The following is a 14,341-nucleotide window of genomic DNA, read 5'->3' as shown; positions in this document are numbered from 1 at the left end:
TAACTCTTCATTTACTATTTCATAGTAACTCATAAGCTATAGCCGTTCCAATGCTCACATTCCAAGCAGACTTGAGTTCATATTTATTGGAGTATTTATGCATTTCTTAATCATTTAATGTGTAAAAATGCACTATCCTTCTTTTAAGATTTCCTTCTGTTTTTTTAATGGGTCACTAATACCAGACCACCTGACCTGCCTCTTGAGAAATCTGTATGCAGATCAGGAAGCAACACTTAGAACTGGACATGGAACAACAGACTGGTTTCAAATAGGAAAAGGAGTACGTCAAGGCTGTATATTGTCACCCTGCTTATTTAACTTCTATGCAGAGTACATCATGAGAAACACTGGACTGGAAGAAACACAAGCTGGAATCAAGATTACTGGGAGAAATATCAATCACCTCAGATATGCAGATGACACCACCCTTATGGCAGAGAAGCCTTATGATGAAAGTGAAAGTGGAGAGTGAAGAAGTTGGCTTAAAGCTCAACATTCAAAAAATGAAGATCATGGCATCCGGTCCCATCACTTCATGGGAAATAGATGGGGAAACAGTCTCAGACTTTATTTTTTGGGGCTCCAAAATCACTGCAGATGGTGACTGCAGTCTGGAAGAAAAGTTATGACCAACCTAGATAGCATATGCAAAAGCAGAGACATTACTTTGCCAACTAAGGTCCGTCTAGTCAAGGCTTTGGTTTTTCAGTGGTCATGTATGGATGTGAGAGTTGGACTGTAAAGAAGGCTGAGCGCTGAAGAATTGATGCTTTTGAACTGTGGTGTTGGAGAAGACTCTTGAGAGTCCCTTGGACTGCAAGGAGATCCAACCAGTCCATTCTGAAGGAGATCAGCCCTGGGATTTCTTTGGAAGGAATGATGCTAAAGCTGAAACTCCAGTACTTTGGCCACCTCATGCGAAGAGTTGACTCATTGGAAAAGACTCTGATGCTGGGAGGGATTGGGGGCAGGAGGAGAAGGGGACGACAGAGGATGAGATGGCTGGATGGCATCACGGACTCGATGGACGTGAGTCTGCGAGAACTCCAGGAGTTGGTGATGGACAGGGAGGCCTGGCGTGCTGTGATTCATGGGGTCCCAAAGAGTTGGACACGACTGAGCAACTGAACTGAACTAATGAAGTTCTTGAACGTGATACCTGTAACACAATTTTCCTCAGCCCAGTGGCTTTTTATTTTCATGATTTTGCATGGTGCAATAATTTTTGAAAATGGATGTGTCATGTTATAGTGGAACAGACTGTAGTTGTCAGCAGAAGAGGACATGACCTTTCTTTGAAGCCACATGGGTCTCTGCTGTGATTTTCCTGTTGGGGATTGCCAGAGACTTTATGCAGCGTCCTCATGAGCCACAGATTCTTTGATAAGCAATGCGTCTACTCGCTGGTCACAAAACCTAAGTGGCAAAGCACTTGCATTGCATCCTGGACCTACTCCAAAGCCTCCTCTTGATCTAGGCCCCATTCCTAACAGTCTTACGGATTCTTCATCAACAGATCAGAGTAGCATACACTGAACTGAAGTATACCTTGCCTCCAGCATCCCAAGAGGTCGACTAAAGTGTTGTACCTCTCTATCAGAGGCAGCAATGTCCAGCCATTTGTCTTTTGTTTTTTCTTTTCAGAGTAAAATTTGCAGCATGCTTCACGTTGGACCTTCATATAATTCATGAAAGTGGTGGACCCCAGAATTTGAGGGTGGTAGGCTTCCCAGGTGGCGCAATGGTAACAGATCCACCTAGCAGTTCTGGGAGATGCAAGAGACATGGGTTCAGTACCTGGGTTGGGAAGATCCCCTGGAGTAGGACTTGACAACCTGCTCAGTATTCTTGCCTGAAAAATTCAGAGGAGCCTGGACTGGCTGTAGTCTATGGAGTTGCAAAGAGTCAGACATAACTGAGAGACTGAGCATTTAGCATATTTGCCGCTGTAGCATGTGTATATCTTACTAAGGCCATGTAAAAACCACCACTGCCTCCTCCTTGTTAAGTCCAACTTACGTGATGTCTTCAGTGTAGAGGACCAAAGTGATACACTGTGGACTCTGCAAAACTATCAAAGTCCTTAGGTAATAATTTTTGAAAGAGAGTTGAGACTTATAGCCCTGAAAGCATGAAGGTGTATTCATCACTTACCCTGCTCCTTCATCACTTAACCCTGCCCAGGTGAAAATAGCTTCTTCTTGTCTTCCTTAATTACTGCTAGACTAATAATTGTGTAGTAACATTGATTTTCTCCAGTAAAAATACATATGGTATAGGAGCTACATGTGGGGTCATCATCTGTTGTTTGCGTATGATAATCTAAAATAATTCTCTAAGACCCATTTGCTTTGGTATAGGCCAAGGAGGCACATTACATTGGGATCTGGGATGGTGGTGCCAATCCCTGCAATTCCTTCAGTGATATGGTGTGGCTACTTTGTCAGAGGGACAGTTCTAGGGCCTTAGATTTGGTATTTTCTACAGCTATGGCCCTTACTCCATGGGTCAAGGAGCTGATGTGGAATTTCTGCCAGTGCCAAATATGTCAGTTCCGACTCTGCATTCTGAAACTAGAAGTGTAACTGCAGGATTGATTCATAACTCTTGGGCCCACTGATACGATTTGAGCACAGAGTTCATGTATCACCTGGCTTCTGTGAAGTTCCAGAATAACCACTGAACTGCATAGGTATTTTCAGTCATCAGGGATTAGCAGAGCTGACAGAAGTGTGGGGTCCAAGATAAAGAGCAAGTGATAGACAACCTGCTGAATGTTTAATACGTGCTTTAATATATTTAATTCCCAAAAGATAGTTTAGTTCAGTCGCTCAGTTGTGTCCGACTCTTTGCCACCCCATGGACTGCTGTATGCCAGGCTTCTCTGTCCATCACCAAGTCCCGGAGCTTATTTGAAACTCATGTCCATTGAGTCAGCGATGCCATCCACCATCTCATCCTCTGTCGTCCCCTTCTCCTCCCGCCTTCAATCATTCCCAGCATCAGGGTCTTTTCAGATGAGTCAGTTCTTTGCATCAGGTGGCCAAAGTATTGGGAGTTTCAGCTTCAGCATCAGTCCTTCCAATGAATATTCAGGACTGATTTCCTCTAGGATCGACTGGTTAACTATTTTCCAAATAACTTTTTTCTTTAGATGAGATTCACGTAGCATAAAATTAACCTTTAAGAGTTCAGTGGCATTTAGTACATTCCCCATGTTTTGCAAATATAAGTTCTATCTAGTTCCAAAATCTTTTATCACCCAGTAATATCATGCTATATATCTTAAGCAGTTTCTCCCCATTCTCTTCTCCCCCTAGCCTCTGGCAACCACCAGTTGGCTTTTTGTCTTAGGATTTCATATAAATGTAATCATATGTGACCTTTTGTGTCTGGCTTCTTTTACTTAGGTTAATATTTTTGAGGTTCATCTATGTTGTAGCATGTATAAGTACTTCATTTCCCCCCTCCCTTTTTTTAGGACAGAGTTATATTCTATTTTATATGCATATTACGATTTGTTTATCCTTCATCCTTTGATGACATTTGACTTATTTAAAATCATGAGTGTTCTGTGGGAATAACTAAAGTTTAGGAAACACTTAGGTAATGGAAAAACACTGATCTAAATACCTAAGTTTCTGTTTGTACCCCAGCTGGTCATTGTCCATCTGTGACATTTAAAAGGATTGTTCTTGGAGTTTCAGTGTCTTCATCTGTAAAGCAAGGATGGCAGAATGAATTTTGGATAGCTTTTCAGTGCTTTCTCCAAATATTGGTGTTTCATTATTCCCCTTCTCAAAAATCTCATTGCTTTCTGAATGAAGACTGACCTCAGTTTGGCATTCTAGGCCTTAAGCAGTATGAGCTCTGGTTTAATTTTTCAACCTTATAGCCTTTCCGTAGTCTCTGTGCTCCAGCCCAAACAGGCCTATTACTATTACAAAAAACAAGTCCAGTTTTCTTCCTACTCCTAACTTCCTTAGCAATTTATATCTCTAGCTAGTGGAACTTCCTCTTATTCCTGTTTGTGAGGGAGGTATTGCTCACAATTTAGATATTTCTCTGTTAGGTAATGAAAGAAAAAATAGCAGTGTTGTTGGACAAGAAAGGAGGTAGAAGAGAAAGTGTGAAGCTACTTTTTTCTCTTTTGTGTGTAGAGCATGTGGTACAGTTCTTAGCAACGTAAATAGATGCTTTTAGATTGACCAAAATACGAGATTTCTCCTATATGTGAACCCAAGAGATCTTGTTTGTTTGTTTGTTTGTTTGTTTTTTATTTAAATGTGGAACCAGTTTCTTCAAATGAAGTTAAGTGACAGAGGAAAGAGATAGTGTATGAGTAGCCAGTTACTCCCAAATTAATGTTTAATTTATATATTATTTAGTTACATACAAGTTTCTTTGTTAACTGTGTCGCTTTTATGTTGTGACTCAGCAGTTAATATTTATACCTGAATTATTTCAAGTTAGTTTTAGTATCATTCTAGTTGTTTTACCAAATATCTCTCATTTTGAGCATTGTATCAATATGAGTGAAGTATGAGTTACTGGATATGTAGTCAGGGTCTTTGAGTGATCTTAAACCAGTTATATTTTTATTCTTAAGATGTAAATTTGTCAACTTTCACATGAACAAAAAAAAGCATTTTTGAATTCTTAATGGAATGTGAAAGCTTTCAAATCAAGTCAAAATATAAATGTGACTGTGTTAAGACTGTTTTTCCTGATGATCTCTTAAATTGGTTCTCTTTTCTTTTGTCCCCATTAGGGAGAAGAGTCAAATGAATCTGCAGAGTCTAGCACTAACTGGGAAAAGCAGGAAAGTATTGTGTTGAAATTACAAAAGGAATTTCCCAATTTTGATAAAGAGGTGAGTACTCATATATAGGTATTTAATCAGTGTGTGCTGTTTGTATTACAAAATAGATAGTCTTTGAGGTCAACTGCATGAAAAGCTTAGAGTGATTTTTGTATTTTTCTAATTATATTTAATTTAACTCTTGTTTATCAATATTATAAAACATATTTGTATAACTTGTTTACCATGTTTATTTGCCTTAGTTGATACTATAATATCAACATTATAATGATAACATCATGTAAGCTTAATAAATATAATTGTAGTAATAGTTGTCAACTCATATATAAATGCAAAGTCATCTATAATCCCAAGTAACTTCTTTTAGTTTTCTTCATATTCTCAACCTTTGATTTTTTTGTAAAGAATTTTAAAGTGTAATATCCACTTTAGTGCCTTTATATTCCATAATCTTTAGTTTATTTGCTAGGTAGTAAAAATACTTTCAGAGTCAGTAAAGACCCATGGTGAGCATGCCATTACTAAAAGAGCCTCTGTTTTATCATATTGTGCTTGGAAACACATTATTTGTTTCACATTGGGAATACATTTATACCAGTATTGATTTATTCAGGTATACACACATCTGCTGAATTCTGATGAGCTAAAGGCAAAGTCTTGTTGCTATACTGGTTCTTTACATATGTTCAAATTACATTTTGAAGTTATCAGTTTATGAAAAAGCTTAACTGCATGTTGAAGTTAAACTGAGCAAACATTTTTTGATATTCTGGTGTTCAGAGTACTCCACAGCAAGAGTAGAAATGCAAAAACTGTCAAGCTTCCTGCCCTTTGAAGAAAGACTGTTGTATATTTATGGAAGTGAAATTGTATATACAGAAAGCATTTGTAAAGAGCAACATAAAAGCAAGTGTGAAATCATCAGATATGAATTCTTTTAAGTTTTTAAGTGATTTATTTTTTAAAGTATAAAACTTTTCAACAAGTCATTAATTCTAGATTTTTAATAAAAAGATCAATGACTTATTTCTAGGAATTAAGGGAAGTACTCAAGGAACATGAATGGATGTACACAGAGGCTTTAGAATCTTTAAAAGTATTTGCAGAAGACCAAGGTAATTATCTGTTCTATATTATTATAGAAAATTCATATTTCCCAATTTATTATATTGTAGTATGTAAGAAAATAGTAAACCTATTAGTTAATAACCAGAGAATGGGATTGCAAGAGATATTAGAAACCAGTTCCCTGTATTCCTTGTAATCATTGTAAGATAGATGTCCTCACCTACACTATATGCATATCAAAAGCATCAGTATCAGTATAAGGTGAGTGTCGCTGGCATGGAAGAAACTCACTGATCCCATAGTGGAATATTTTTAACTTTAGAAACATAAGGGTAGAGAAATAGTGGGGAGAAGTTGAACAACACATGTTTAGTAACATTCTTAAGTAGGAATCAAGTAGACTAGCTCTTCTTAATTACAAAGCCAGTTTTTTAAAATCCCAACACAATAGCTGCAGGTTTTTTGTTGTTTTTATTAGTGAATTATTTTAGGTAATGCTGTACAACAAGTGCTCTTGATGGCACAGAGAATGGTATTGTGTGGAGAAAAGAAAGCCACCAGTATCATCAGTTCTGAGTCTGAAATAATATTCAGAAGAGAAGGATTACGAATGTGAAGAAATTCAGTTTATTTTTCTTATTTTTTAATACATGTACAAAAATGAATGTATGAAAATGTGCAAGTCTCAAATCTCTTTGAATAAGTAAAGCATTCTAGATAATAAAATAATGATTATAGATTAATTGTTCATATTTCTTACTAGTATGTAAAATAAATGTACCTTCAATCACAGACATCTTAGAAATCCATGGAATATAACAGATTAATCAGTGATAAAGTAGTGGTGCTTTTTAATAATATATGTAAATCACGTTTAGTAAAGATGAACCTATCTTTAGTAAAGAACCATCTTTAGTAAAGATGAATAGTGGAGATAGGTAATGGGAAAATTAATTATAAAACGGATAGTTTTAATTTATGATGAGCATTGTTTTTCTAACAACCATCAGTTTTGGCCTGGGGATGGAGCTGCTAAATACCATCATGGGTGTCTTATGTATATGCAGCTGCCATTTACATTCTCAGGATCTTTGATAGAAAATGAGGATTTATATTTAATTCATTTTAAGAAAGAAGTTATCACCTGTTTTTGAAACTAATAATTCATTGTATAATTTCATACTCTACTTCAGTATTTCTCTTTAAGGCAAATCAAGATGTAACAATAAATTGTAATTGAATTCTGCATTGAAAAACACATGAATACTGTTTTAAATATTTTTCTTATATGAAATCTTATATCTTATATGAAGTCTTATATCTTTATATTTAATTTATATCTTTCTAATATAGTTATTTTTGTCTTTCTTTGTACTCAGATATGCAATATGCTTCACCGAGTGAGTTTCCAAATGGAAAAGAGGTTTCTTCAAGAAGTCAAAATTATCCTAAAAATGCAACTAAAACAAAACTGAAACAGAAATGTTCCATGAAACCACAAAATGGTTTTAACAAGAAACGTAAAAAAAATGTATTTAATCCTAAAAGAGTTATTGAAGACTCTGAATATGATTCAGGTTCTGATGTTGGTAGTTCGCTAGACGAGGACTATAGTAGTGGTGAAGAAGTGATGGAGGATGGCTATAAAGGTAAAATCCTCCACTTCCTTCAAGATGCTTCAATTGGTGAACTTACTTTGATTCCTCAGTGTTCTCAGAAAAAGGCTCAGAAGATAACAGAACTCCGGCCCTTTAATAGTTGGGAAGCTCTGGTAAGGCTACATTTTTTTTCCCCCTCTGTGAGTGTGTGTGTGTTTTCACTGTACCGTTCATAGTCAAGGTGTCTTCAGCCTAGGGAAGCATAGATGGGTGGCCTTATCCTGTGTAGAGTCAAACATTACTTACCATTCTAAGCCAATAGTATTTCAAACAGTGTCATATGACCTAATTTTGAATGAATTAGGGGGTGATTTTCCTGGAAAACCCTAAGCTGATTGGCTGGGCATACTGTCACTCATTTTTTTGCATAGAAACTTGGTTCATTTCACTGCAGAAGAAGAAATTAGAGCTTACCATTAAGGAAGGAGTTGTTTGCTAGCCTGTTCTGATCTGTTACTGCTGAGACACCATGCAGAAAGCAAGAATGTGGCAGAAATTTTACAACAACTACTTGAAGAGCAATAGCAACATCCAGGGGAGCTCCATGATTCAAAATGCCAGCCTAAGTGTTTTATGCTTCACCACAAAAGAAGTAGTTGTTTATTTTCTTTTTCTTTTTGAAAGTGACAGCTCAATCTCTAACATGCTTTTCTTGGTTAAACAACGCGGCCATTTTATGGAGTGTAGCAGGCTGCAGCGTTTTTAAGTGGAAAGATAGAAAAGTGTGTGGAAGCCTAGAATTCAAGCGTTAGGTGAAGGGAAGGCATAAGCATTGGTAAGTACACTTTGCATGATCATTCTCTGGAATTTCATTTCCTGTGAACAAGTTTTATCTAAAATACCTGTATTTTGAGTTTTATAAATGTCAACACTCAGCAAATCTTATTCATAGAGAAAAAAATAAGAACTCTTGTCTTTTAAATTTTGCTTTATCTTTTATGAAAATGTGGGCTTTTCGAGCATGAATTCTAAACAAGCCCTGCTGTGAAAGCAATATAGATGATTTTTTATAGCTTTAGAATATGAAGTAACTCTTGATGCTTTATAAAGTTTTAAGTTTTATTCTCTAACTTAAGGAGTAAAGTTGCTTTGTGATTAATTTTGTGCTTTGCCAAATCTGTGTGAACCTGAGTTCCCTTGATGAGTATCTTGAAGTGTCAGTGGGGGGAGGTCCCTGAACAGTGGCTTGTAAATAGCAATTTTTTAAAAATTAAATTATTTGGAAAATAAAGACACAACATTACTGATATTCTGTGGGTTTGAAAATAAATAAATAAAGATATTCATTTTGCCTAAAGCTTTTGCTTTTACAGAGAACATCTGTCAAAGCAGGCCCTTTCAAAACTTGTTTGGCTTTGCCTAAGTGATTTATTTGTTAAAGTATTTGCTGAAGGGCTTTCTTGTTCTTATTTTCTTCCTTTTCTTCTTTCTTTTAATCTTGAATGGTCTCCTGTGTTGTTGCAGAGTTGGGTTGCTCAGGCTTGTTGAGATTCTGATTTATTTAATAAGGAATGCAGTTATCTGCGCCAGTGTGTTTAGTCACTGTAACCACTTGCCCACATATCTTACAGTAAAAGTAAATTATACCAGAGCGATATGTCCCAGATGCTTTGAAAAATATTCAACAACTTAGCATGTAGAAAGCATATTTCCCCTACTAATTAATTGGCATAGTTTAAATTAGTCTTGACATGAATTTGGAGATTATCTACTTAAACCTCCTAAAGCATCTTGCCCCCTTTCTTAAAGTTGAATACAGAGACTGTTTTCACTAGCCATTCATATTATGTTGATTATTTTATATAGCAGTTAAAAAGCAAACTTGGCCACTTGAGTTTAGCATATACAGTGCTTTAGTAAAAAAGTAAATGTAACTTTTGGGAAAATTAGTAAATGTTAGTAAAAGTTAGTAAATGTAACTTTTGGAAAATGAACAGTTAAAATTAGCAGGTCAGTGTGTATGAGCTTTACGTTTTAATTTGTTTAGGACTTTAAACTTCTCCTTTCAGTTACTTTAGAATTTTGAATAAGACTAGTTTAAAGAGCAATTTAACGTCTTAAAAGTTACTAAAGGAAAGTCAGTATTATGTACATTTTGGTAAAAAAAAAAGAAAATGCATGTTATAGTTTACTTCTTCCCTATTAATCAGAGAGGCTTGCTAACACACCTGTGAGCTACTTCAAACAGAAACAAATAGCATTTACCTTTGTTTTCATAACTACTATTTTTAGAAATTCCTATGAGAATTAGTTGAAATTTTAATTACGTCCCTCAGTCATACTCAAGTGAAAATTACAAGGCATATTAAGAGCAGTGTACCAATGTCTAGTAAACTAGATATTATTATTGAGGCTTATTTTAGTCTTAAGGATTGGAGAATTTGGCAGAGCTTTAAAAACTCATTAGATATTTCATTACAGTGAAAACTGAGCCAATAAATCAAGTATACACATCTATTTTAATTATGATTTTTGCCCAGATGACAGTCTCCATGACGTTGATGGGTTAAATGTAATCATTAGTATTTCATTGTCTTATTTTATTATAAAATTAATTTGAATGTGAAAATTATCTTAGTGTCTTTTAAACAAAAGTTAAGTTGAACAATATGATTATGACTTTGTCAGAGAAGTACATTTTTAAAAAATACTCTGAGATATTCTAGTCACCTTTACATGAGGAAAATTATGTTTTTTTTTAACAAAATAAGTGCATTATGTGAGGGTATTTGTTTGCAGCTTTATATCCTTTTTAAAAATGAAAATCTAAAGATTGTCCAATTTTCCTCATAATTTTTCCATTTCTCTTATTTTTCTGCTTAATAGCAGTAAAGTATGTGCTTATGGTGAGAAGCCACATTGTTAAATCATGTACTTTGGAAATATAGCCAGCCAAAATGTTATTAGTTTAAAAACATGTACTGTTAATGTGGTATTGGCGTTTTTATTGCCAGATTTCACACATTTGATGGCACCAGTTCATCCACCGCTTACTGAATTTTTATTTAGCTTTGTGCAAAGTAAGGTGGAGATACTATTATGTCTGTGATCTTATATGTTGCACCTTTATACTTTAATCAGAACAGTAGTGTATACTGATCAACTGAAGATTCATGAGTAGCTAACTCTTTGTAAATAATTCAACCTAAAATGTTTTCATGTATGCATTTACTTCCATAACATTTAGATCAGTATAAATGCAGTTTTCTTTGACTATTAACCAAGCAAACAAGGTTTAGCTCACATGGAAACACTAAGCGCCTTGTTGTGCTGCTCCCATCCTCTAGTAACTTATACTGCAAGTTTTCTTTCGCTTTGTTTTCCTGGTGGTTATTGTAAAATGTCTGTGAATTTGTTACTTGATGCATTGTGATGTGTACTACTTCCTGATAGGGTGGCTTCAGTAAAATGAAGAAGATTGCTGTATTCAGGCTTTGTTTTCACTTTTGTAAGTTTGATAAATATTTATTTTGAAATCACATATGCATTTGAGTACTTTGTAAGCTGCTGTGCCACTTTTTATTTAGGTGGGGAATTAAGTCTGCTTTTAAACAATTTTCCCCTTCCTGTAGAAATTCAGTTACTTGTGCTGTAAGAGCGACACATGGTGGCAGGAGATAGGTACTTCAGTTTGTGACTTTTAAAAACATTAATACTTTTTAATCAAAGAGATGGTAATCAGGGCCATGTTGATGTTCTTTTTTTCATGAAATTATCCAGTTACTATCAATTACTTTTTCTTTCCCTCTGAAAGAAATAGCTTTATCATTTTTTTAAAGAATTTGTTTTGTCTAAAGTTGAAACAGTTCATGTAAGAAGAAAAAAAAAAGTCAAGTTTAGCCAAAATTCTACCAAGGATAGTTACCACTTAAGATTTATTGAGCATTCATCTGTTTATGTGTATGTTTGTATATTTCACATTATGTAATTAGGGTCATATTTTTATGCTCATCAATAACTTTAGATTTCTTAGTAGATTCTGCTTTTACAGAGTACTTTGTATTTCTTAAGTCTTGTTTTAGTGAAGCTAAGTAACTTACAGGATTGTTAAATGCTTTTTGTCTTCAGAGCAGTGACATAACAGTAGTTTTCTTACACCTTTTCTTAAGGGGGAGATGCCCATTTCCCCTACCTCCACACACACTTGATGAAAATATTTTGAAGTTAAATGTTGGATTTTTTAATGTTTATTATTTATGCATATATTTAGATAAAAAGGTTAAATAATTCTACAGTCTTGTTCTCCCTGAAAATCCATAGGAATCCATCTGCTTCCTAGCCCATTTCTTGAACTGCAAATAATTGCTTCCATATCTTGTCTGATTCTTATTGCTTTTGTACCTCTAGGTAATATAAACATAATGCTTTTCCATCAGTTGCAGGGCTTATTTGTTGACATGACACAAGACATTATAGCATTGGGGTAGGATTAGCTCTCTTCTCACTGTCTGTCTCACGTGCCCATTTCCCAGGCCTAGCAATATGTTAATAATGTGATAATTTTGAAAATCTGTTTTTTAGTATCTACTTTGTTAGACTATGCAAATACCTTTCATAACTGAACCTTGTAATATGCAACATGATTGCTTTTTTCCCCTTGCTCAGCATTTTGTTTTCCCTAATTATTAGCTGTCTTGATTCTTGTCTTAGTTTTTGTATATATACTTGTTACTTCAATTCTAGACTCTTCCCTAGTTGTCTAAATTTCCCCTCAGTTATTAAACACTTCAGATATTTTATCAGTTTCATCTTCTTGAAAAAGTCTTCTGGAGTCTTAAGACCTGCTCTGGTTTGGACTGGTTGTTCATAGGTCAAATGATCAGTTGTGACATTGGGGTCTGATTTCCCTGACATCCTGAGGAACCTTGTTTTTCTCTCTTTGTGTTTCGTGCCTCTTTATTTAGTCCCTTGGTTTCATAAATACCTACTAGGAAGTGATTGAATAATAGAGTGGAGCTAAATGGCCTCGTTTTAAATCCCAGTTCTGACATTTTCTAGCAACTTACATGACCTTAAGCAAGTTTTCTCTCTGTTCCTCTATTTCTTCATCTGTAAATGGGCTGTAATTATGGTACTGACCAGTCTAAGGATTGGAAAGTAAGTGCCTGTTAGTTGTCTGTCTCTTGAAAAATGTTAGCTGCAGATACCCACAATATATTATTAGTGAAATGTTAAGAAACCATTGTAGTTTTCTACTCATTCATCAGTGTCATTTCTAGACATACTGAGTCAAACTTTTTTGGATCAAATCGTTTTTCTGTCTTTTTAACCCACTCAGTGCTTTAAAACAGGTTTATGACAGGTGACATTACCCACAGTATGTTTAAGACTACTTTTTTTAGCCTGCCTTCGGTAATTTGACAAATTCCTGTCCAGTGAGATATAACAGAAGTATACTGTGATTTTTGGAAGAGTCCTTAAAGGATCTCTTCTTCCTGTTAGGTGTGATGTTGGGAACCACATGCAAGGATATTGAAGCAACAAAGTAGAAGTTTTGGTTTTTGGAACCACTCTACCAGTTCTGAACTGCTCCCTAGAGTCTTCATTTACATGAGAGAGATGTTTTGCATTTACTATTACTTATTACTAAAGCTAATATTAGGAAATTTATCAAACAGTGAAACTTTTTTCTCTTTCTGATGAGAAATGAAACTGATGTCTTACATTCATTGACAATGTATCACTACTTAGTACATTCATTGACAGTGTATCACTACTTAGATCTAAATTCTAAACTAACAGCAATAATTTGGATCATCTCTAATGTTGGCTGTCTTGTATGGAAAGAGGGGTAAAGAGTGTGAGACGCTCAGGGAGTTAAGTTTTGAAACTTTGACTTCAAAAATATCCAAAATGTCAAGTTCACTAAGTCTCAGTCAGACTGTTACAGCATTGTAAAATGAGTTGTGTCTTGCACACCCCATCGTTGCCGCTACAAGAATATTAGACAGAAAAATTAGAATAATGTAGCAGTGGCACCCCACTCCAGTACTCTTGCCTGGAAAATCCCATGGATGGACGAGCCTGGTAGGCTGCAGTCCATGAGGTCGCTGAGAGTCGGACACGACTGAGCGACTTCACGTTGACTTTTCACCTTATACACTGGAGGAGGAAATGGCAACCCACTCCAGTATTCTTGCCTGGAGAATCCCAGAGATGGGGGAGCCTGGTGGGCTGCCTTCTGTGGGGTTGCACAAAGTTGGACACGACTGAAGCGACCTAGCAGCAGCAGCAAACCTTTGTGTACTCATCACCAGCTTCAGTTACCCGCTTGAATCTTGTTTCATCTGTCCTCCCTGCTACTCCTCCATTCCCTGTCTCCCCCAACCTTTCTCTGCCTCTCTCCCTCCCTCCTGCCCCAACCCTTCCTATAATCTTTGGGGAAGAAACTGGATCGTTTGTTCTATAGCTTCCCAGTTTGGGCTTTTCAGGTTATATTTTCTGTGGAATTAGAAGTAACAAAATTGGAATTAGATGTTCCCACCAGTACTATTAAATGGTTGGTGATGTGTTCTTTCATCAGGAAGTGGTAATGTTTGGTTAGTTGTTTGTTTAATGTATGTTTATATCCTACTTCTCTAAGTTCTGACATTTTAAATTGATCATTTTTGAGTCAAAATTGTTCTTTGCGATTTCTGGCCTTATTACTCTGAAAGGACTCCCTCGATTATATTATACACATGCACTTCTGTTTTTTTTTTCCTTGTGAGAGTCAGACATGACTTAGCAACTGAACAACAACTTGTAATACCAGTTGTTAACGCTTAAAATTGTATGTGTGTGTCTTTCC

General features: G+C 35.6%; 1 protein-coding gene across 1 annotated transcript in view; it reads left to right on the top strand.

Moving 5' to 3' along the window:
- SMARCAD1 (SWI/SNF-related, matrix-associated actin-dependent regulator of chromatin, subfamily a, containing DEAD/H box 1) overlaps positions 1-14,341 on the top strand; it is an 88,096-nt gene that overhangs the window by 52,117 nt on the left and 21,638 nt on the right. The window contains exons 6-8 of the mRNA XM_052642000.1: positions 4,775-4,876; positions 5,859-5,940; positions 7,273-7,664. Coding sequence (XP_052497960.1) covers positions 4,775-4,876; positions 5,859-5,940; positions 7,273-7,664 — 576 coding nt within the window. The remainder of the gene's footprint in view (positions 1-4,774; positions 4,877-5,858; positions 5,941-7,272; positions 7,665-14,341) is intronic.

This window comes from Budorcas taxicolor, chromosome 6, assembly GCF_023091745.1.
Source record: "Budorcas taxicolor isolate Tak-1 chromosome 6, Takin1.1, whole genome shotgun sequence".
In the NCBI taxonomy this organism is placed as follows: Eukaryota; Metazoa; Chordata; class Mammalia; order Artiodactyla; family Bovidae; genus Budorcas; species Budorcas taxicolor.
Note: the sequence above shows the minus strand (reverse complement) of the source record. Positions and strands in the feature narration are given on the sequence as shown.